This window comes from Taudactylus pleione, unplaced genomic scaffold, assembly GCF_031769625.1.
Source record: "Taudactylus pleione unplaced genomic scaffold, aTauple2 ptg000376l, whole genome shotgun sequence".
NCBI lineage: Eukaryota > Metazoa > Chordata > Amphibia > Anura > Myobatrachidae > Taudactylus > Taudactylus pleione.
In genome coordinates this window covers 3,997,980-4,023,794 of record NW_028284777.1, presented here as the reverse complement: position 1 = coordinate 4,023,794, position 25,815 = coordinate 3,997,980, and the positions used below count along the sequence as shown (strand labels likewise).

The 25,815-nt window shown below is 41.3% G+C and overlaps 1 protein-coding gene across 2 annotated transcripts in view; it reads right to left on the bottom strand.

Moving 5' to 3' along the window:
* Positions 1-25,815, bottom strand: part of ARHGAP24 (Rho GTPase activating protein 24) — a 664,176-nt gene that overhangs the window by 503,908 nt on the left and 134,453 nt on the right. The window contains exon 2 of one of the 2 annotated variants that reach the window (XM_088445039.1): positions 18,465-18,664. The exons of the other annotated variant lie outside the window; for it this stretch is intronic. Coding sequence (XP_088301165.1) covers positions 18,465-18,644 — 180 coding nt within the window. The 5' untranslated portion in view covers positions 18,645-18,664. The remainder of the gene's footprint in view (positions 1-18,464; positions 18,665-25,815) is intronic. 2 annotated transcript variants of the gene reach the window in all.

Sequence of the window (25,815 nt, the reverse complement as noted above, 5' to 3'; positions counted from 1 at the left end):
TGGTGTGAATGACATTTAATATTTTACTTCTTGGTCTATTATTGCTGTTTTGTTCCAAATTGTAAAGTGCAAAATAATATTCTGGTGCTATATAAGTAACTGTTAATTAATAAATACTGTATATAAATAAATAATATGTAAACAAAATAAAATTTTGTGCAGTTGACCAATTATAAAAGATAGGGACTTTTCCAGGGACAATTCTTTAAAACCAAAGCATTGTCCCTTGACCTTAGGGACACATGGTAACTACAGTATATTATTAGAAGATGCACATTGTGCAAGTGATAGGTGCACCTTACTGGGGCAGATATCATAGTAGTTCTGCCTGAATATCATGGTGTTTTCTATACAGTTGCCTAGGGTAGTTAGTGAGGTTGAGGAAGTTGCACAGTCTATTACTAAATGTTGCCTATTTTTATACAGAGGAAGAAAGCATGTAATGAAATATAATAAATAGAACATCAATACTTTAATTAGCAGTTTTGCTAAAACTGTTCCTCATCAATGTTCCACTTCCTAGATATTATCTTATTCCAAAGTCCTGAAATTCACTTGACTATATAATGTTTTCTGGAGCGGTAGGCTTGACACTAAAGAACTTTGATACATCTGGCATTAGATTTCAAACTGCATATGTCTGGTATGTTGGTCATATACTGTTTGGCATATATTTATGTGAGACTGAAGAGAAAAATCTGACATAATTTGCAAAAACAGGTTGTCTGGAAAGGTTTTACTACCAGTGGAGGCACCAGAGATGTGGCTGCACTCATTCCAAAATTCAAATAGGGGAGCTACACCAACTGCCCTTCTAAAACGCAGCCAAAACATCGCTGGCTGGGACTCACTGGCAGTTGGTGTGGCTCCCCTATTTGATTTTTGGACTGCGCTGCAACCCCACCTCTGTAGCCACCATTGTTGACTACCCATATAATTTTGGGGGAACAATGTGAGGTTTATCAGGGGTGTGACTGTAATGAGATAGCTAACTATTCCTGGCAACTAAATGTTGAGGTTATTGAATTGATATGTCCGTATATCCAATCAGTGTCACTAGATCACACCCGCCTTCTGCCAGGATATAAATCCATCCTGTGAGTGCACTGCAGTTTTTGTTGTCACCCCCTCCGAGGGCAACACCTGGTACAGATCCCACCCCCTGCAAACCCCCTAGTGATGCCTCCGCTAATAATTAAAATGGAGAAGGATAGACTACAGAGAAGAGGTGGATAGACTATAGTGAAGAGAGCTCTTCGAACATTAAAGGTTGGGGAGAGTGTGGACAGGAGGGGTAGGGCTGTGGAGCAGCACAGGAGAAATCTTGGAGGTGGGTATGGGTCAAGGGTACATCACAAAAAGTAAGAAGCAGTGTGACAGGGTCAGGGATAAATGAAGTTGGTGGGGACTATAAAGGTGAGGGTTACAAGCTTGAATTGCATTCTGAAAGGAATAAGGACTCAGTACAAGAATTTGCAGAGTAGTGCAAGGGATGTGTAGTGGTGAGAGTTGAATATCAGTCTTACCATTGCATTTAGGATGGATTATAAAGGGGGAAGAAAGATTACAGTAGGTAAAGGCCTGATATGAGGAGTTTGAAATAGTCAAAGTAGGAGATAATGAGAGAATTGGGAAGGGTATTGGCAACATCCTGAATGAGAAAGGGGAATAATCTGGCAATGTTTTGAAAGAGGAGATGACAAGACAATACATGGGACTAGATGTTTGCTTTGAAGCTGATGGCAGAGTCAAGGATGACAGCAAGGATGCAGGTTTTGGGAACAGGGGAGAGGGAGACTGGAGAAGTGGCTGTAAGGCTTGGCGTATGGAAGGTTGTTATCTCCGTTTTGGACATATTGAGGCCTAGGTAGCATTGAGACACCCAGGTGTAGATGACAGAGAGGCAGCTAGACACCATGGATAAGACAAAGGTCTAAATATAAAGATCTTTATCAAAAACCTAAGTTTAAACAATTTGATTGACCTGAAAACAATTGTATTGCTATATTTGTAGGAAGATTGAACAACCCTAATAAGGCCGCACATGCTCACTTAGATTAAGTTTATCTTTTTATATTATTCTCTGTTTACAAAGCTTTTAATGGAAACATTTTATTTAAAGATATATTCATTAAAAATCATAAAATCATTGAGCTAAGTGTAAACAGTTATAGCTTAGTAAATGGGGCAAGGTATTGGATAATAACGAGTGTCACTATTGTATACAAATGGGTCCTTATACAACTAGTGTCTACACGCCATGTGAGGCCAGACACCCGGCCCAACTGACCAACTGAGACGCCAGAGAGAAGTAGTAGTTTTCTGCACATCTTGCATCTTCGCAACAGAGATGAATCAAAACACCACTCAGTGTTCTACAGATGCTGGGCTGTAACAGCACAGGTATTAGCTTTAAACAAGTACAAAGTCACAGATGAAGCATAATGGAACTTGACATGAGAAAAAGCTGCAGCCACTGCATTGTAGCACTTCTTACACAGATTCAGACACAGTCGCACACAGATGTACAAATGTTGCAGATGAAATTGATCAGATTAATGTAGCAAAGTAGCTTGTCACTCCCAGTTGTTTTATTTATGCAAATAAGAGGCACATTTTCAGTGAGAAAGACTCTTGGCGCAGCCGAGTTGCCCAGGTCCTAGTGCGCCGAGAGTGGCTATTTGTCACAGCTTGAGCAACAGTGTATGAGGTCACATCTGTGTGATATATAAATAGCCCAAAGCAGATAAAACTAATATGAGCCTTAACACTGATCACAGAAAATCCATTCCTAAAACAATTAAGAACTGACACAGACTATTTCGACAATAGCTTAAATGACTATGCTTTTGTGTAGTGTTCAATGCTCTAAACTCAAGCGAATTCAAGTCAATAAACTATTCCTTTAACATTCTAATTTATACATAGGCTGTTTTCATGGGACTTACTGTGGCTGCAGCCCAAGGTTTAATGATCTGAGCTATGCAATTAGCAGTTTGTTTTCTCTCGCTGTAACCCATAGATTCTGCCAAAGGCCCTACTTACAGTACCGTGGATTTCTGTTCGCATCTCAGTATGGTGCAAACAGAAATTCACGTTGAATAGCCTCGATCACTTAGCATGGGAGTTACAAGCCCATTATAAGTGCCGGGGTTAATTGAATTCAGCCCATTGTTTCACATGTGTTTGACATGGCTCAGAGCACCCGCTATTGCTTATCTGTTGCTTGTACATCTGTACATCTGTACCCATTTCTAAAGTGGGCAGGACTAGAACAACATGCACTCGGTTAGATCATCAGAATGCTAACAGCAGCACAAGGCGGTCTGATGAATTGGGAGGCAACAAACTGTCCACATGACACTAATAGTGTAATACATTGGCAGATGACTACTGCAGTCCTGTGTGGGCTATTCAGGGCTGGCTCTAGAGGTGTTCGACCAGTGCGGACGAACATGGGTGCCACCCCATAGAGGGCGCAGTCCTCCCAACCGTCCCGATCTCAGCGCGACAATCACATTTTTCGGGCACTGTACCACCCGCGAACCAAAGTGTCCCGAGGTGCTTGGGGACACTCAGGCACCGCAGCAGCTCTACTTTGCTAAGCAAAGAGCAGTGGTGCCGGTGAACCTGAATGGATGCCGCAGTGCAGGGAGGTGACTGGTGGCAGCCCAGCTGTTGATGGAGTGCTAGGCTCTCCTCCAGCATGACATAATACTGCACCATCTAGGGGACGTGGTCTATGGAAATTACACCACGCCCTTTTTTTGCTCGTGTGGCCCTGGTGCTATTATCTATCCTACTGACTGAGCAGCAGTGGTCAGCTTAAGTGAGGACCAGGCTCAACTAAAGATGGACATCAGAAATGCACCATTGTGATGGACATCAGAAATCCAATGTTGTATCTGCTACATTTATACATAATTTTTGGACATAAAATTATTGACTTTATTAGATATAAACTTTGTCATGTGGTCATTTTAGATCCGTTAGCTTAATTATGTACCAATTTAAGAACTGGGCATTGGTAGATGGCCAGAAACGTTTGAGGCCTTTCCTCACTGTTTCAGTTATGGTAGCTAAGAAAGTTATTCTAACTGCTAGGACATCACAGTCAGTGGTGGAACTGTGGAGACAATGGAGACAGTTGCCGCCGGGCGTCAGCCCTGAAGGGAGCACCTCTGCTCCTACATTGTCTCCATTCCATGTCCTCCTGTAACAGAGGAGCCGCTGAGCTGAGTGCCGATCATGAATCTGCAGGGCCGGTTGACACTGCCTGTCAGCTCAGGCAGATTCATGTGTCTGCAGTACATGGGCCGCTTCTCTGATTCCAGAATTTGTGTTCCAACGTGGAACGCAAACCGGAAACTCCCAGCTCCTGTATCCCCGAGTCCCACAACCTCTACTGCCTATCAATGTCCACCCCTTGTCTCTGTGGATGGTACAGTGGGTCCCCCACAGGAGCAGCGATTCTCCTCTCCTTCCCGTGATGTCCGCCGCCTGTGCAGCAGCAATAAGAACATGACGCCAGCCCCTTACAGAGCAGTGGTATGTGGTGTCAACGTCCGATCCCTGTTAGCCGGTGCAGTCTCCCTGCTGTTGCCCTGGACTCTGTACACTACATTAACCACTCAGCATTCAGGAGACACCTCTCACACCACAGGAAATGAGCAGTGAACCATTGGCCAGGACCCGGGAGCTGCGTAGAGGACTTCTTCCCGGTGAGTTCCTTCTCACTACTCCTATTCTGCCCCCTGCTTCCCACTACTATTATCATCATCCTGCCCCCTGCTTCCCACTGATCCTCCTATCCTGCCCCCTGCTTCCCACTACTACTCCTATTATGCTCCCTGCTTCCCATTACTATTCCCATCCTACCCCCTGCTTCCCACTGCTCCTCCTATCCTGTCCCCTGCTTCCCATTACTACTCCCATCCTGCCCCATGCTTCCCACTACTACTCCTATCCTGCCCCCTGCATCCCACTACTACTCCCATCCTGACCCCTGCATCCCACTACTACTCCCATCCTGCCCCCTGCTTCTCACTACTACTCCTATCCTGCCCCCTGCTTCCCACTACTCCTCCTATCCTGCCCCCTGATTCCCACTACTACTCCCATCCTGCCCCCTGCTTCCCACTACTACTCCCATCCTGCCCCCTGCTTCCCACTACTACTCATATCCTGTCCCCTGCTTCCCACTACTACTCATATCCTGACCCTTGCTTCCCACTACTACTCATATCCTGACCCTTGCTTCCCACTACTGCTCCTATCCTGCCCCCTGATTGTCACTACTACTCATATCCTGCCCCTTGCTTCTCACTACTACTCATATCTAGCCTCTGCTTCTTACTACTACTCCCATCCTGCCCCCTGCTTCCCACTACTACTCATATCCTGCCCCCTGCTTCCCACTACTACTCATATCCTGACCCTTGCTACCCACTACTACTCCCATCCTGCCCCCTGCTTCCCACTACTACTCATATCCTGACCCTTGCTACCCACTACTACTCCCATCCTGCCCCCTGCTTCCCACTACTACTCCCACCCTGCCCCCTGCTTCCCATTACTACTCATATCCTGCCCCTGTTTCCCACTACTACTCATATCCTGAACCCTGCTTCCCACTACTACTCATATCCTGACCCTTGCTTCCCACTACTACTCATATCCTGACCCTTGCTTCCCACTACTACTCATATCCTGCCTCTGCTTCTCACAACTACTCCCATCCTGCCCCCTGCTTTCCACTACTACTCCTATCCTGGCCCCTGCTTCTCACTACTCCTCATATCCTGCCCCCTGCTTCCCACTACTCCTTCTATCCTGCCCCCTGCTTCCCACTACTCCACCCATCCTGCCCTCTGCTTCCCACTACTCCACCTATCCTGCCCCCTGCTTTCCACTACTACTCCCATCCTGCCCCCCTGCCTCCCACTACTACTCATATCCTGCCCCCTGCTTCCCACTACTACTCATATCCTGACCCTTGCTTCCCACTACTGCTCCTAACCTGCCCCCGCTTGTCACTGCTACTCCCATCCTGCCCCCTGCTTCTTACTACTACTCATATCCTGTCCCTGCTTCTCACTACTACTCCCATCTTGACCCCTGTTTCCTGCTTCTACTACTCCCATACTGCCCCCAGCGGCCTCGGAGTGTATGGAGCTTGTGCACAAAGTGCTGACTCTGTTGGGGGGTAATAGGCTAGCCAACCCTACCTCCTGGCCCATCCTAACCACTAACCCCGCCTTCAGAATATACCTGTAATGAATCCTACCCCTTCCCGGTCCCCTATATTTACAATACCTTCCAGCCCAGGGACATACTCTGCTCACCTCCTCCCTGGTCCCAGAGACGTACACTGACCACCACACCCACCAGCCCCGGTTACATACACTATCCACCCTATGACACCCCCACCCCCATAGCTTATGACATTGTAATCGTGCAGTCGTTTCACAGTCTGTGCTGTGTCTACACTGAACAATCAGTCGTTCAATGTAGGCACCCAAACATGGCCAATCTGTCATTATCGGCAGATTGACCAGCATGTTTGGGTGATGATAGATGTCAAAAATGACCAGCGGGAGCGCGCATCACTGGTCGTTTTTGACATTAAGCTGCCCGATTTGTGCCCGATTAATAAACGATTGAACGATAATGATGTTGTTATCGTTCAATCGCTCTGTTTAATCGGGTAGTGGATGTGCGCCTTAAGGTGTAATTTTTTTTCTAGGTGGCCCAAAGTATTTAATTTTTTCTGTGGGGGCCAATGTATTTCTTTGTTTTTCCTGTGGGGGTTAATGCATTTATTTTTTTTCTTGTACAATGTTTTTCGTCTGCGAATGCGGCTGAGTTGCACCGTGCATGCTTTGTACAGCGTTGCAGTACAGATACAGACAGATGCAGTATATTAGAAATGTGTTTTTGGCATTCCTAGGCAGATACAGGGGGTTGGCTAAGCAGACGCAGATGTAACGTAGTATGGGTGTGTTGATGACATTGCTTGTGACGCTGAATTGCTCACATTGGAGGCCATACTCAGACTGGTGATAATGCGCCTAGCATAGGGCTGGTGAAAGTTTTAATGGTCCGAGCGATGGTGGTGTCTAAAGACTACAAAGCATGATTGCAGCGTCTGTAGACACTGGAAGTAGGCATCTTAGTCTATGCATATTTGGATGTACACCAGGGAAGGGCATAATAGCGGCATTGGCCTAAAGTCGCAGATGCAATTGCTGCAAAAGATGCAAGGAAAACCGCAACTGCATCCAACTTAGGCCCGATGAAGAGGGATCCTACCCCCTCGACAGGCCCCACCACCTCTACAGTCCCCGCCCCAATTAGGGCTGCTTCCATAAAGTTCCTGGGGTGTTTTTATATCCCAATCCACTCCTGCCAATCAGCATCAGCAGCGCTCCTCCTCCGTGACCATGTTATGTGACGTCCTCAACCCTGAGTCTTCTCAACTGAGGAGCCGGAAGACAGTGCGGCTGGGTGTACATTAAGAGGACTGAGCGGCGGCTGTCACTGTGGGCAGTAGACGGGAGTCGGGAGAGCAGCCAGCAGATAAGAAGAGGCTGAATAACATTATAGTGCAAGACCTATGGGGGTAGAGTAGGTGCTGGAGGGGAGGGCATTCCATATTCACATTTGAAGAAAGTGATATATTTAAAGAGCATACTTTTTGTCACTCAGTCATGATAAATTTAAGAGCAAGATAGTGTAGAAATAGTGTAATAATAAGATAAATCAGATAAGCCTCCAGTGCCACACACACACACACATATATATATATATATATATATATATATATATATATATATATATATTTTTTGGTAGCACCTTTAAATTTGTGGGGGGGTACCAACATTTATCTTGTCACCGGGCAACTGGGACTAAATTACGCCACTGATCACAGTCCTCTACTAAATATAGGAAGTGGGGACCTTATATTGAAACTCTATCTGATGATACTCAGAATAGCATATTTAGGGGCGGGGACTGTAGAGGTGGTGGGGCCTGTCGAGGGGGTAGGATCCCTCCTCATCGGGCCTAAGTTGGATGCAGTTGCGGCTTTCCTTACATCTTTTGCAGCAGTTGCATCTGCGACTTTAGGCCAATGCTGCTATTATGCCCTTCCCTGGTGTACATCCAAATATGCATAGACTAAGATGCCTACTTCCAGTGTCTACAGACGCTGCAATCATGCTTTGTAGTCTTTAGACGCCACCATCGCTCGGACCATTAAAACTTTCACCAGCCCTATGCTAGGCGCATTATCACCAGTCTGAGTATGGCCTCCAATGTGAGCAATTCAGCGTCACAAGCAATGTCATCAACACACCCATACTACGTTACATCTGCGTCTGCTTAGCCAACCCCCTGTATCTGCCTAGGAATGCCAAAAACACATTCTAATATACTGCATGTGTCTGTATCTGTACTGCAACGCTGTACAAAGCATGCACGGTGCAACTCAGCCGCATTCGCAGACGTAAAACATTGTACAAGAAAAAAAATAAATGCATTAACCCCCACAGGAAAAACAAAGAAATACATTGGGCCACATAGAAAAAAAATTACACCTTAAGGCGCACATATTTAAAATATGTATACATACCGAATGGCACTTGCATAAGAAACTATGGGAAGCTCCCTAAGGATAAAGACAATTTTCTATAGATATTATACACTTTTTTAATATATGCTGACTGAAATGTCTGTCAGTCTGGAGTATATGTTTATTGTGACTTTTGTTAGCAGCTTAATTACGTAATTAATATAATGTAATATAATCCGAGCTACATTATTAATAGTCACATATGGACTTACAGAACGCACTTTGTATAGCAGCTGGTTCTCTCCAACCTCCCCTTCCTTTCGTTTCCTATTCCTTTACTACCCTAGCTAGGTTTTCTTATTTTCCTTTTTCTTTTTCCCTGATTTCTATTTACTCAGATTTTTGGCAGGGTTGGTTTACTATGGGCAATGGATAACACTTGCTTTTATTTTTATGTTTTTATATTGTGGAATTTCTTGTGTATACTACGTGTACCTTGCTAACAACACGTTCTGCATTTCTATTAAATTTTTTTATATGTTTTATTGTGAAAATCTGAATAAAGATATTTGAAAAAAAAAAAAAGAAATGCACCATTACATAGTTGATCTGGTGCAGCTATAGCAACATTCCCTGTGATGACTTGAAACCATTTTTGGAAAATATTAGATAGTTTCGCTATTAATGGAGTGCTTGTTCACAATATATATGTGTGTTGTAAAATAGTTTGAGAATGCGCAAAGGATGAAAAAAAGTATGGAAAACATACCAGCTAATAAAATTAGTTGACCTGGGGCCCCCACCTTAATCTGGCCCTGTCATGAAGTAACTGATATCCAATCATACTGTTGAAAAAGCATCTCTGACAGAATAAATACAATGACGGTTATGAAACATCCGTTTCCGTTGCCCAACCCTAGGTTACATATGGCATGGGCGGAATCATTATATTTTCAGTAGTACTAAGGAAAACAGGAAACCACAGAATAAATAATGGAAAGGATGTGTCCTCTAAAAAGCAGTAAGTATTTATGACAGTTGCCTACCACACCGGTACAGGAAGATTGTTATGTAAAAAAAAATTTTGAAATTATATTTATATATCTAATTTGTTTTGGTTTTTTTATGTTTTTTGCACTAGTGTGAGAAGGCAATATTATTTTGCATGACAAGTAAAAGACTGACATTAGAGTGTACGACATGTATGCATAATTATGTTTTATAAGTTTTACCTTAATCTACTGTACATAAGTAAAATATTTGAAAATTCAGCGTAACTATGTACTAATGTAAGTTATTGTGACAGGTAGGTATGTTGTGCATAATATATTGTAGAGGCCAGCACAACAAAATATAATTTGTGTTCCAGCATCACATCATATTATTATTGCTAGACCTCCCAAGTTGGCCTAAAGTGATTCTATAGGCACCCTGGGCTAAACCTAAAAATTGTATTTATACATATTATACTAATATGTTTATTCACACTTATTTAATAATCCGACATGACTGCCAAGAGCAGTTAATGATAGTACTCGTTCCTACTAGTATTAGTGAAATCCTGAAAGCTTCATATTTCTCTAATATCAGTATAGGAATGTCTGGAATGAAAGTCAACATTATGCACATACCATAACCTCATACTTTATAAATAATATCTGCCAGATTTATTATTATCATTACTATATTATTATTGCAGGTAAATTGGCCAAGTCTATTTGAACTTACAATAAAAATAATAATAATATTATATACACTCTATAATATTATCTTTGGAGCAGAAGCAGACACTTTGACAGTCTTAAAGCATAGGGGAAGATTTACTAAAGCTTCTAAAACAGACAAGTGGTGGTGTTGCCCATAGCAACCAATCAGATTCTAACTATCATTTCTCTATTGCATTCTAGAAAATGATACACAGAATCTGATTGGTTGCTATGGGCAACATCACCACTTGTCTGTTCTAGAGGCTTTAGTAAATATACCCCAAGAGTGTCTAATTCAGAGATGGACACAATGCCGATATTTACGTAGTTTGAGTGTAATCAGCAATCTGCGCAAAGACAATGGTGGGCGTCTTAATACAAACCCTGGCGGCTGTGACATCAGCATATTTTCACACAGCTGTTGTGCTGAGTTGGTAATAGCGTCAATCTCTGCTCTTTCTGCTCACCTCCGGACTCCATCCTGTCTCAGCCCCCTCACACCACCCTGTCTGCACCTTCACACGGACAGTATACTGTTCTGATGGACAGTATAGGGAATCTATGTGCTGTTGTCCGGCAAAAGCATCTGGTTCTGAAGCCACACATAAGAGTTCCTTTTTTTGGGGGAGGGGTTGCGCCAGTAACTTTTTGGGCAGGGGGGAGCAAAATTTGTATTTACGATACTGCACATCGGGAACAGTATAATGCCTCCTTATTGGGCGATACTTTAACCATCTCTAAAAAACAGTACTTTGAAAAAAGCACAAGAGACATTTGTTGTCTGGTACAAAATACTTTTCCTAGGGGCTTTTTCCTTGGCAGCTCCAGAAGATGAAAAATCCAAAATATGAACACAATCTGCTTATTTTAATGATAGCCAGGTAGTGAAAGTAAGTGCACAAATATAAAACTGTTACAACAGGACTTTCAAAGAAGTTGGAGACTTTTTTCTAACTTGCCATAACTAAGTTAGTTATGTGCTAAATATTATTTTATTCCAGTGAAGCACCAACATGATTATTGTAGTTAATGACACACAGAATAAAAGGGGGAGAACCTGAAGTATGAAAACTTCTTAAGATGACAAGTGGAAAATCTGCCTATAACAACTAATTTCTATAATTTTTTTTAGTACATTCTATAAAATGAAAGCTAGAAGCGAATTGGTTGCTACGGGCAACTTCCAAGCTTATAAGTAACACCTCAATACATGTGGTTGTACTACTGTTCTATAAACTTACTTCAGTCATTACAACAATGTAGTGAATACTGGCAGTCTGTACAATGCATACTGCCTACAGTCTGACAGCATGAGTGTGACTATGACTGTACTTAGGTCTCTCACTTTAATATGACATATTAGATAAGTAAAAATAGCCATAAGCACTCTCTGTCATCCATTACTTGTGGCTGGACAAAAAGCAAAGTAAAACTGCTTCTCCGAAACAGCAAAACAAGATCTGGAAATTCCAATATTTCAACTGCAACCACACAAAAGCTGCCTTTCAGATCCCAGCTTGTCTGCTGGGAAGGCCATACAGTGTAGCTATATAGATGACCTTTACATCTGGCACTAACTTCAGTTCCCAAGGCCTGCTGCAGGACCACTTCTATTTCATTTTTCATGCCTGATAACAAATCTCAGGAGCATATACAGTATCAGGTCATTGTATCTAATACAAAGTGTATATAAAATGGGACAATTTTGCACACCTTGCTGATGATTAAGATACTGTAACATAGACTGTATTCTAATTATCATTTAATTAAGAGTAATCACTAGTTTCTTCCCACTTTGAAAGTCACAATTAGCATTGTAGAAAAATTATCTTACACACACATGTATAAAAATAGAAGTTGCATTATTATAACATTGTGTAACAACAATCAGTATAGATAGTAAGAATGGAAGTTACTGTATGTTACACACTTATAACAATAATGAACAGCACATATTAGTAATTTTATTTTTTTTCAGTAAAATATTATTGATGAATTTTATCAGTTTATTGTCTTAAGTGTGTAATTAGTATTTGTTTTTTTAAACAAAGTAATTTAATTGGGGAGGACCAAAAGGAGTACAAGTAGCAAAACAGTATACAGAGCGCATGTTGCATTGACACATAATCTAGTCATACATTGTGACAAAAACAAATATACAACACAAATAAAAAAACAAAGTACATTTGAAATAAAGCTAGCATATTAGCATAGTACAACTACACGAATCAACATAGAAAGTAGGCCGAATGTTATATTCCAGAAGTCACCATGGGTTTTTAAAGAAGAGCAAAAAAGAAGGGAAAAAGAAAAACCTTAATAAGGAAAGAGAATAAGATCAATTGAAAAATAATAAGAAGTGAGGGAGAAAGGGGGGAAGGTCAGGATAGGGAACTCAAGATCGTGAAATCAACAGAGTCCAGAAGTAGAGAGAGAATGAGAGTGGAACCATGGAGACCAAATTGTGTGGTACTTAGCAGTCGAGTTATTTTGTAAGCTAGTTAATATATTCAATGGAAACTATATAGTTAATTTCAGCAACTAGGGCAGCCAACACAGGTGGGCAATGCTTAGCTACAGTCAGGTGCATAAATATTGGGACATTGACAGAATTTTCATATTTTGGCCTCTATTCACCACCACAATGGCTTTGAAATGAAACAAACAAGATGTGCTTTAACTGCAGACTTTCAGATTTAATTTGAGGGTAATTACTTCCAAATCAGGTGAACAGGGTAGGAATTACAATGGTTTCTATATGTGCCTCCCACTTTTTAAGAGGCCAAAAGTAATGGGACTATCAACTCAAAAGCTATTTCATGGACAGGTGTGGGCTATTCCCTCGTTATTTCATTATCAATTAAGCAGGTAAAAGGTCTGGAGTTGATTCTAGGTGTGACATTTGCATTTGGGATCAGTTGCTGTTGACTCTCAATATGAGATCCAAAGAGCTGTCACTATCAGTGAAGCAAGCCATAATTAGGCTGAAAAATCAAAACAAACCCATCAGAGAGATAGCAAAAACATTAGGTGTGGCCAAATCAACTGTTTGGAACATTCTTAAAAAGAAAGAATGCACCGGAGAGCTCAGCAACACCAAAAGACCCGTAAGACCACGGAAAACAACTGTGGTGGATGACAGAAGAATTATTTCCCTGGTGAAGAAAAACCCCTTCACAACAGTTGGCCAAATCAAGAACACTTTCCAGGAGGTAGGTGTATATGTGTCAAAGTCAACAATCAAGAGAAGACTTCACAAGAGTGAATATAGAGGGTTCACCACAAGATGAAAACCATTGGTGAGCCACAAAAACAGGAAGACCAGCTTAGAGTTTGCCAAACAACATCTAAAAAAGCCATTACAGTTCTGGAACAACATCCTATGGACAGATGAGACATAGATCAACTTGTACCAGAGTGATGGGAAGAGAAGAGTATGGAGAAGGAAAGGAACTGCTCATGATCCAAAACATACCACCTCATCAGTGGAGCATGGTGGTGGTAGTGTCATGGCGTGGGCATGTATGGCTGCCAATGGAACTGGTTCCCTTGTATTTATTGATAATGTGACTGCTGACAAAAGCAGCAGAATGAATTCTGAAGTGTTTCGGGCAATATTATATGCTCATATTCAGTCAAATGCTTCAGAACTCATTGAACGGCGCTTCACAGTGCAGATGGACAATGACCCGAAGCATACTGCAAAAGCGACCAAAGAGTTTTTTAAGGCTAAAAAGTGGAATGTTATGCAATGGCCAAGTCAATCCCCTGACCTGAATCCGATTGAGCATGCATTTCACTTGATGAAGACAAAACTGAAGGGACTGAAGACATTTGCAGTAGAGGCCTGGCAGAGCATCACCAGGGATGAAACCCATTGTCTGGTGATGTCTATGCATTCCAGACTTCAGGCTGTAATTGCCTGCAAAGGATTTGCAACAAAGTAATAAAAAGTGAAAGTTAGATTTAGGATTGTTTAGTTTGTCCGATTACTTTCGGCCCCTTAAAAATTGGGAGGCACATACAGAAACCATTGTAATTCCGACACCGTTCACCTGATTTGGATGTAATTACCCTCAAATTAAATCTGAAAGTCGGCAGTTAAAGCACATCTTGTTTGTTTCATTTCAAAGCCATTGTGGTGGTGAATAGAGGCCAAAATATGAAAATTCTGTCAATGTCCCAATATTTATGCACCTGACTGTAGACAATTACGGTAGTTTTTATTTTAATTATAAATTGTCAACTGTTACATTAAAACTATACAGGTATGTTATTATTTTTTTTTTACTAATTATTGATTTACAGATGTGCCCTCATTGCTGCAGTCACGCCAAACAGCCCTTCTCTGCCCGCCAGGTCCTGTCTGACTCGACTTTTGCAAGCATCTTTTTTTGCGACAAACCACTTCAGGAGACTGCACTGATTAATTTGATATGTGACTCTTTGTATATCTGTGCGCTACTGAGTCTGATCCTCTATACTAAGTGCCATGATGCAGCCGCCGTGGCTATTTTGCACGCCAAGGTCCATTGTGCTTCGCATACAGATTCTGTCACACACAGATATACAAGTGTTGCATATGAAAATTAATCAGCGCAGTCTCCTGAAGTGGTTTACTGCATTGATTTGCAACTAAGATGCATTTTTGGGAGAAAGAGATGGTCAGCGCAAGCTGGGTTGCACTGGACATGGTGATTCACTCGCGCTAGGCGTTTTGTCTGATTGTCTCATTTATGTTCTCTGAGACGTGTATTGAGTTTTCTTATGGTACATTCAATGTACTGAAGTCCACAGGGACATGATAGTAGATAAATGGTCCCCTTGGAATCGCAGCTAAGTTTTTCTTTGATCCTGTATTCTTTTTTAGTGGTATAAGAGATAAAATTCATAATGGGGGTGTTTTTTTTTTTTTAGTAATGTAAATGGATATTTGAACTCAAAACTTTAACACCACATGGTCTCAACATCGATTTCAAACTCTCCAATTTTTTGAACGAGGGTTCCTGATTGACACACAGAGGAGTACTGGGTACAATTCTAGCTCATGGAAACCCACATGGGTGGAGAGATAATTACAGTCACATCACCCTGGAAATGCCCAAATAAAACCATCTGAACTTGAAGCTATGGAGGGTTGGGCCTCTGTAGTACTGGGATGGGAGACCTCCCACGAAATACAGGTACTGTAAGGAACATCCTCTCTCCATACACCCGAATGGGACCACTTGAGTAAACCAGCCTGCCCCTTTGTTTGCCAGTTGGGATCCTTAGTTCGGATCATGGACAACTAATAAAGAAACTTAGGACAACATAATAAACAGTAACTAAAATTAAGAGAGAACCACAACTTAGATCAAGGGAAAAGACCAACTGAAACTGTCCCGAATCATTTCCTAGGATCCGAGACATATGCAAAGAACTAACCGGGAGGAGAGATACGTATGAAGACTAACATTCAAGGTGTAGAATCTCCATAACCATCATTAATATCTAGTCAAACAACTCAACTCCTGACTCTAATCAACTTTTCACCCCCCTATTTTTTCATTACACCTTATCCTTATTTTCTATTTCTTCCTCCGTTATCAGTATGAGATTATCAATTACTGACAAAACAGTTTTTTCCCCAACAAAGCGATTTCACCTCTGCAAAGAGAATGGAAAAATAAGGAATTTCAACAACACAATTAAACTTATTTGTCATGTCCTTCAAAATGTACCACAACTCCCTCTTCCCGTTTTTTCTAAATAACCTCTGCAGAAGAGTTTTGTCTTACAACAATATAGATTATCTCCATCTCCAACAAACATTCCTCAATCCCTTTATCAATTAGCTCAAGTATATGATTAATTGGTATACACAAATCACTTTGTTTATTTATAAGTAGAAATTTGCGAAACATATGACATAGAACCACTTCTAAAACAACAATACAGTAAATGGGGTATGATATACAGTAAGGCAAAATAGACTCCTTTCAATCAAGAGTGAAACGATCCCTAACAAAATCCAATTAAGGAATCCATTTAAACAAACGGCATGATACAAGCAGCTTGAACCACTGTCCCTGACGAAGCCCGAACGGGAGAAATGCATTGGACACACCCACCACTTGTCTCCACTCAATCCCCGCACCTGGAGATCACACGAGACACCACAGTAGCAGTAAGGACAGCTCCATAGGCAAGAGCTCTGCCTGACGGTGCTGCCTCTGCTGTGCAAGCCGCCTACACAAGCCGCCTGCACCTCCAGCACGCACCACCTCTGCAGGACCAGATTATCCACCAGCACGGAAGACAGTGCACTGGAACACACTGCTAAAGAAGCCAGACGAGGCTGTTACACTCGTATGCCCGGCACAAGCCCGCTAAACCTGTCAGCTACAATGAACGGGTCAAGGTAAGAGGTGCATGCACCATAAATAAACTTTGTTTCTTTCTACTGCAACATGCATCCATTTTACACAAGACTGAATATGTTTAACTGGGTCTTCTGATAGAAAGAGGACCTTTTAAGTTAACTTGCTAACATTGGACTATACCCTGCCAAACTATAAAGGGATACTCCACTACTAAGAGAAAGGGGACCTTTTAAGTAACATACTAACACTGGACTACACCCTGCCAAACTACAAAGGGTTACTTCACTATTATGCTACTGAATTCCAAAGAAAGATTTGGCAACCCCCTTTTTTTTTAGAACAAATAACTCAACCTGTGGATTTTAACAGTAAATGTAATCCGGTCCTTACAAATATTGTCCATCTCTTGGCAAATTGTTTTATCAAGTTTATTGTTATATTTATTCTATTTAATTCAAACTGCGCATATGTACAATCATTACCAAGTTGCATTGTCTTTATATCTATGCTTCATTTATGTTTTATGTTTTTACATTTTCCAACCAGTAAGACACTCATATTAAATACCTAATTTTCAAACATCGATCATGCAACATCATTTTTATACCTTTACCCTTACATGTTAACAATACATCCTATGTGCGCCCAATAAGACCCAACCCACAACCAATCTTGCTATCCCAGTGATCTAGAAAGGGATCACAGAGGTCTGTGGCAGCCAAGAAAGACACTTTTTAGAGGATACCCTCCCCCTCCCCCCCCTCCCCATTTTTTTAGAAAATAGCTCGGTTACACCCCAATTATATGTTTGAAGAATGACAGTTGGGAGCTGATTGGCTGGTTGGTTGTTTATCACTCTTGATTTTATGACTTCCCAGAGCTTCATACATCTGCCCCTTTATCTCTTACAATTTTATCTCTCTCCAAGCTTTGATGATAAATACCACTAACCAATATAAATTAGGAATGGTAACTGTCCATGAGGCCAGTGAATTATGTGGCTATATTCTCCATTATCCAGAATCTCAGTACACAAAATATAGTTTCCAACAATATGCGTGGCAGGTATACTTTAAAGAATTCTTGGAATTCTTTAATGTAAATAAATGTTAAGTTACTATAAAAAAACAATAAGTTTGCACTGAGTCCACTCTCTCTGTCTATTCTTTTTGGTAATGAGCACACTGTATATAGGGTTGGATTAAGAGTTATAGGGGCCCCAGGGCACCTAACCTGTGAGGGGTCCCTATTAATAAAATTGTCATGTGATAAATACTCACAGCACCGCAGTGTGTTAAACACACTGTAGTGCCCCCAGTTCGCATTATGCCACACAGAAGCCCCAGTTTACATTATGCCACAGTGCCCCCAATGCTGGTGATGTAGCTATGTGTGGGGGGCTTTGGGCAACCGTCCCAGCTGCCCTGTTGTTAATCTTGCTCTTCGTGTATACATTTGTTGACAATGGGCATTTATTAAATTCCTACAGTAGCTCTGTACTTTCTGCTGAGACAACAATGTTGAAATAAAAGTTAACTCTGGCCTGTAATTGGAGAGAACCAATTATTTCATCAACGTCTACTAGGAGCAGTTGTATAGTACAAGAATAAGTAAAGAAAGTGCATATTCAGAGACTAATGTATTCAAAGACCCTTCAATTCCATATGGAAAACACATTCCTTTATAGCACTGTAATAAACAAATAAGAAATGTGGACACACTCCCCTGGTTACAAGTACACATGATGTGCTATAGTCTGAGTCTTGTCTAAGTCTTCTAATGTCTGTTTAACCTGCTTCACTATATGTTCCATTTACTCACCAAAGGTTTCATTTCATCTTCGTCTTTGAAATAACAGAGCTGTTCTCCCTTGAGGACAAACCAGCGCGTGTGCCAGGTTTTGACAAAACCTCCTTGCTTCCGCAGCCATCCGCACTTAATTGCGTTCTGCCGGCCTTGGCCAGTGTGGGGGCTCTCTGCAGAGACAGTGTAGTCATCCATAATCAGACTGATAGACTTCTCTGTGAAAGAAGAAGAGAAAAAGGAAAAGGAAAGAAATACATAAAATAATCTGTGTTCTGGGGAAGAAAAAAAAACAGTAGAAACACAATGGTAAGATAAATAGTCCCTGACAACAAAAGGTGCTCTGCAAGGGTTCCTGCTGTATTCTTCAAACTTATATCCATGCCAGTGGCAGTCAGCAGGGAACTAACCTACTTTTTAAAGTGTGGGTTATCTGTGAAAGGCTAACAAAGAAGGGAACAAATCACAGATACTGTATGTCAGGTAGCGTAGAACACAGCCAACCTTTCTCTGCAGTTCTCTTTTGTAGAATAGCGCACTGACTGCCCTGACATGTCAGGTACTTTATACACCAATTTATAGTGTGCCCAACACACAGCAAACATAGGTCCTAAGGAATACATAGATTTACAATTTATTAAACGTTATTAAACTGAACGTAAAGAGAACCTATCACAGAATTTGTTGTTTACATGTCTGGTGCTCAGGGAGAATAAAAAAGGGCACATGTAGGGAGTCACCAAACACTACCCATATCCTGCATAATGCTAATAACTCTGGCCAAAATGTTCAATCAAAACTGTACCATGTGCAGATTACTTAAGCCCCAGGGCCAGTATTACCACATACTAACACTTTCTGCCATCCTTCCAATTGTTATTTATTAGCATAATTATTAATTACATACAGTATTAATAACACTGAAAACTAACTGATGTGCTACTGTATGTACCTACAGTTCATATCTTATTTTCAACTTAAATTCACATTTGGTAGACCCAATATTGTTTAAAATACTACACTATATTGTATTATTATATGTTTTTATTTTGTTTTTACAGAAAACAATTCTGTGAGTAGAGAGGAAGAAAACATTGAACCTCAGCGCCAGAAAGTAATGTACCTTTTTGTTGTATTATACAGGTTATTTGTGTTGTGCTCTGGAAGGGCCAAGTAACTGCTTAGTGGTACAGTATCTGCACCTCTGGGGCTGATTGGAGGAGCTACAAACCCCAGTTTGTAGCATCATCTGCCCATATTTTAATTTGCCACAGCAACATACAATGATGTTATCAATTAATTACCAGATATTATTAAAACTGTTAAATTATTATAAATAACAAAAACAGTGGTACTATATTTATTATTACACAACACACAGAAGGTTCTCCTCAATCAGACAATGTCAGAGAAGGAGTTTGTTCTCTATTTCAAGAAGAATATTTTTTTTTTATATCTCGCAAGCAAGTCTTGCACATGTTCCCTGAATTTTATAACTGCATTAAAAAGTGTTCCATTATTTGTCAGGTTTATTGCTCAACTGAACTACTCACAAGCAAACTTTTGTCAATGTGATATGTTTCTCATTTTTATGAAGAAATGTATGCTCCAACAAACATGAATAATAGGAGATTTTAAAATATGTAATTTGGTTGTAGAAAATGAATAGATTGGTGATGTAAAGAGGGAACATGCTTAAATACTTAAGCAGTTTGAAATTGAAAAGTGGGAAACATTTAATATTGGTTAATATATAGAAGCCGTTATGCCGATAAGTTGAGTTTTGAGGCCTCTTGTTCAATTTTCTACATTAAATTTAGAAGTTGTGGGGGAAATTTCAATTAAGTGTGAGGTACCACAATTCTGTCTACACACATGCCAGGTAATTCTGTTAGGAAAAACCTCCAACACCATAGGGTGATAGCAAAAACCTGTGAGGTTATCCTGCACATATAACCTGAGTTATATTAACGAGTAATGCTCTGATAGAACCTCGCGGCTAACTGAATCTTCTCCTGAGACTCACTGTCTTTTTACCATTCTTTCAAGCATCTTTCGTTACCTTAGAGGGTGACTAAACTGGTCTGAGAACAAATATAAGGTAACTATGACCCATAAGATTTATCAATAATATTTAAACATAACTTATCACAGTGACGTGCGGTGAGGTCAATGGCAGGTGAGGCACACTATGACCCATAAGATTTATCAATAATATTTAAACATAACTTATCAGTGACGTACGGTGAGGTCAATGGCAGGTGAGGCACACATGGGGGTGGGTCTGAGTGCCGGGAGCCTGTCTCACCCCCTACTCACTGTAACTCTCCCCTCAATACATTAAGCTTCAGTGTCTATTTATTCTTCTACCTGCATCACAACCCGTGTTTCTTCTCTATATCAAAACTCTGCATCAGGGGTGGATTGGGCCACCGGTAAAGTGGGATAGTTCCCGGCTTCCCTCTCTCACAGACAGGGCTGCTGCTTCCGAAAGCCTGCATTGCTGGTCCGGAGCGCCAAGTGCCTGCCGCAATAAATCTAACGCGCGACCCGGCCATCCCATACCTGCCATGCCCACTGTCCGCCAATACAAGCAAGCCCAGTTGCCGGGCGGCGGGCACCCAGCCCCTGCTGCGTTGTGTAATGTGCTAGTGGTGCCCGGCCACTGCTGGCTTGCTCCACCCCTCCTGCTGTGTGTGATCGTGTAGAGAGACGTCATCACGTCTCTCCTTAGCAACACCCACAAAGGAGTCCAGGAGCTGTATGAAGAAGGACCTTGCGGCCCTTGAGTGACCCATCTGCCTCCAGCCATATTAAGTAAGTTAAAGGAGCATGTGTTGGCAATAGTAAATGTTACTAGTAATATTCAATAGTAGCCATTTTGACCTGTGATATCATGTATACCAGTCAGGTCTGTGCTGATAGCAGAGGTGTTTTATTCTTTTCTTGTTAGGCTGTCTTAGCACATAGATCTGTGTAATCTCTCTACCCCTTTCCTCTTCTCTCAACATTTTCCTTTGCTTATAATATCCTCTCTCTCCAGCACTAACTGAAAGATCTCTGTCCTAGCTGCCTTGTTGTGAAGGGGTGTTTAAGTTACCTTTAACCAGGTGTTGTTCCATAATAAGTAATATATTCCAATCCAGCATATTTAAGAATTTGTCATTTTATTAATTAATTAAATAAATAAATAGATCAAGCCCTTAACTGGGAGAAATAATGTATTCCCCAGGGTTAATGCAGCAGTCAACAACCATGGACATTGTCTCACAATATTTATACATTATTACAATATTCAAGTAATACGCCCCCTTTATCCACCCACTAACATTATCAGATAGACAAAGCTTGCTCTTGCTAGCTCCTCCTTTGTAATCAGAATCGAAACTGAATTCTTTTGAGAGATACTCATTGCTTGCTGTATCCCCATATTTAGTCAGAATATTTTTCTCATCACAAGTATACATAAATGGACAAAGTCTTGTTCACTGTGTTAGATAAACAGTTTTCCTTGGGGGCGGCCTTAAAGACACACACTAATTTCCATTTAAATGTGAGTTTGGACAGAGAAACAAAATGGACGTACCAATGCCCTATTAAATCTCATGAGCTGCTTCATTATACAGCATAAAGCATATGTAAATATGGAATTATATAAATTAGTCTTCGACAGGGGTCACTCCGCATTGTCCTATCTCCACAATATACTCTGCTTTCCTATCACATCCCTTCTTCTGTCTCTCCTTGTAGTTGTAGCTGTACTATCCAGGGGAGTGTCATCTGTAACAGTGCAGTGATAGAGAGCGTAGTGCTGGCAATATTATAATGTATGTGTGTATGTGCTGGCATAAATACTGTGACGTATCTAAAATGGGTGTAGGGTGTGCAGGCCCTGCAACCATTTCCTCAATACTTACCTCTCCAGTGTCCAGCGATGGCAGTGCTGTATAAATGGTATGGGGGCCATTTTTCTGGTGTTTTGCAAATGTGCAGTAAAAAAATTTGCTGGGAAAATGGCCGGTGCTCCATTTTCCTGGAGACCTGCGCATGCGCAGTAGACTCAGGCACAGTGCTAGGGTCTACTCACTGATGTGCTGCACGGCTGCTGGCTAGAGAGGAGGCGTCCTGGTTGGAGACTGCACACAAGCCCCCTCCTCTCTTAATATAGCCCTGAATTAATATTATGTGTCCCAACGTCTGTACATGCATAAAGTCCCAAATGCCCAGTCTCAAATTTTGTTTGTTTTGTTAATATTATATGTGTTTGGGATGGGTGATTTTAATATAATGTGTTTGTGTAATCAGATTATTTTACTGTGTGCGGTGTGGTATTAATGTAATCTTGATGGCTATTAAGGTTATATAGTGGGAATATTAATGTAATGTGTATGGGATAATAAATAATAATGCTCAGGGCCGTAACTAGGGTAGTGCGACCAGTGCCATGGCACAGGGCACCGCAGGGCAGGAGGTGCTGTTTGGGAGTGTCAGTTTTCCTGTTTATTATCATTCTCACTTGTAGCTTCCTCTTCTTTTATCCCCAGCATCTCCTGGCCTCCCCTATCTCTTCCCTGGCCCTTCCCCATGAGGCCAAGGCCCTTTTTCAGGTGCACTATCTTATGTCCCTATTTAAAAATGGAGAGGGGGGGTCAATGCTCTTTCTGGCACAGGGAACTAAAAAGTCTAGTTACGGCTCTGATAATGCTACTGTAGTTAGGGGAAGGAGGTACATTTTTAAGTCTAGTTAGACATTTAGCATTGGGGCTAGTAGGGGGAGGAAGGCGTTAAGTGTTTATCTTTCCAGGAGAAGGACCCGGCCCCTTCCACAGATCCACCCCCATTTAGGGCTGCTCTCTGAAATTTCCTGGGCTGGTTTTCTGGTCCAATCCACCCCTGCTGTGGAGCAAGACAGGGAGTTTAATAGGGGAGGGAATATGATGGGAGGTTCTGCCTACCCTGACTGAACATCCCTGACTTATCACCATCTGCACCTCTTACATTCTAAGTTAATATGGGAAGTGCCAACTTTACCTTCTGATTTTTTTCCCAATGTATATAATTTGTTTGCATCATTATGCCTTCAATGTACGACGCTGCACATTATGTCTGCGCTTTAAAGATATTTACTGATAGGGTTTCTTGACCGAAACTAAGTAAAAACAAAACCTTTGGCACTAATTTAAAAATGTACATATACAGACCTTATGTATAGTAGTTAGGCGTAATAATAGCTGCCAGAGACTAGATATAAGCTTGTGATCGCTTAAAAATAGATAGCCAAACATAAGAAATAGGATATCTCTGCACTTCACTTATAAGAATTTTGTGACATAGCAGAAATTAGTAGTCAGGACTCGGTATTCATATCATATATATATATTATTTAATACAACATTGCACATAAAAACATAATTATACATTAATTATATGCAATAAAACACATTTAAAACTCAGTTGATCATAGTCCACACCATAAGTATTTACGGACTAATACACATCTATTACATATAAAAAGCAAATGTATAAACGCTGGTTATTTTCACCCTGGATTTAAAAAGTATTCTAATGATCAATTATTCACAGACTTCCTGAAAACGATCTGGCTTAATGGAAATACTCCTGATATTTTAATTTGTATCCATGTGTTTTTCACTAGAAGCCAAATATGTTGATCATGCTCAAACAGTCATTTAAACAAGCCACTTTGTTTCTCAATTGTAAGCACTACTGTTGGGTTGTGTTCAAATAGTTACCCAGGGGCCTATTCATCAACACTAAAATAACGTTTTTAAGGACATTTTCCTTAATTACCATAATTTTAGTATTCATGAAGAGACTTAATACAGGAGATATCACTGATATCTCCTGGTTAAGTCCGTCTGCGTTAATTTCCACACTCCTCATACATTAGTATGGAGATGTGGAAATTGTGCTATTCATCAAATTCTGAAAATTATGTATTCTCAGAATTTGATGGTATTACTATACGCCACTGTCAGGTTACACTTACCTGCTGTCAGCTGGTCAGGTCCTCCGCCGGCTCCCTCCAGATTTTTTTTTTCTAAACTTTATTGTGCTCTGCCGGGAGAACGCAGTGTCAGCTCTGTTTGAGCCAAAAGCTCTCTTGGGCTTGCGGCAACGAGACCCTACCACAGCTATGCGAGCGGCCAGGAGCTGCTTTAAAAAAAAAATAGCCCGGCCCTGATTCAGAGCGAGCGCTCTGTCAGAGTGTCCGGCTCTGAATCAGGGCCTCTGACCTCAGTGGGGAGTCTTCTTGCTGATACTATTGACGGAGGTTTCTTGCTGATGCCGGTATCTGGGCCAGAGCGCGTGCGTATGTAACAACTGTACCTTGGGTCTGTATGATTTTATTTGCGCTAAATTGTCTTTAGATCACAGCGGTTAACCTACTGTTTTTATGTTGAATAATAATCTTTTGTGCTTTGGAAGCACATTCAAAGTCTGAAGGCATTTATTTACTGTAAGACTCATTTATGCTAATAGCGACAATTCTAGAAGGTATAGGCAGGATTTAGAAGGTATAGGCAGGATTGCATAGAGGTTTAGAAGGTATAGGCAGGATCGTACCAATAGTACCAGGCACAGCAGACTGAGCCTGAGGCGGCTACAGCGGCCAGGTAACTGGGAGACAGGGGGGAGGTGAGTGGAGGGGGGAGGGGGGCTTGGGGGAAACACAATTACCACAGCTGTAGGCAGTGCTGCGCATGCACTGGTTTTACGGATGTAACGGCGCATGCGCAGCACTGATTACAGCTGCTGTAAGTTAGAGTAGAGAGGGAAAGTATCTATTTCCCGAAAAGCTGTCATCGCAAAAATGACAGCTTTTCGGAATAGATAGTTATGGAGAGGAGGAATGATGAATTCCTCCAGTAATTAGGTAGACTCGATGCGAGTTCTAAACCTAATTACCTCCATCGATTTTTATGTGTTAATGAATAGACCCCCCAGTCTCTTGTGCTCGGGGTTTAAAAAATACAGAGTCCTGACTACTAATTTCTGCTATGTCACAACATTCTTATAAGTAAAGCAGAGATATCCTATATCTTTTGTGAGGGTTTCTTGACCACCAAAATCACTTGCTATACAAGAATCATACTGTACATTCCAACCTTTTCATCTGATAAATAGATTCTAATAAAGGGCCTAATTCAGAGGTGAACGCTAATGCCACCGCAGCTGCGATCCCGTACTCAGCGGATGTGCGAAAATTATGCAGATGTCGCAGCTGCCTGAATTTGTATTAAGACGACTGCATATAAAGATTCAGCATCACTATCTGACTTCTGCCCTCTGCCTGTGATTCCCTTTAGGGTCCATTTGAATGAGCAATATACCAGAACTTCTTCAA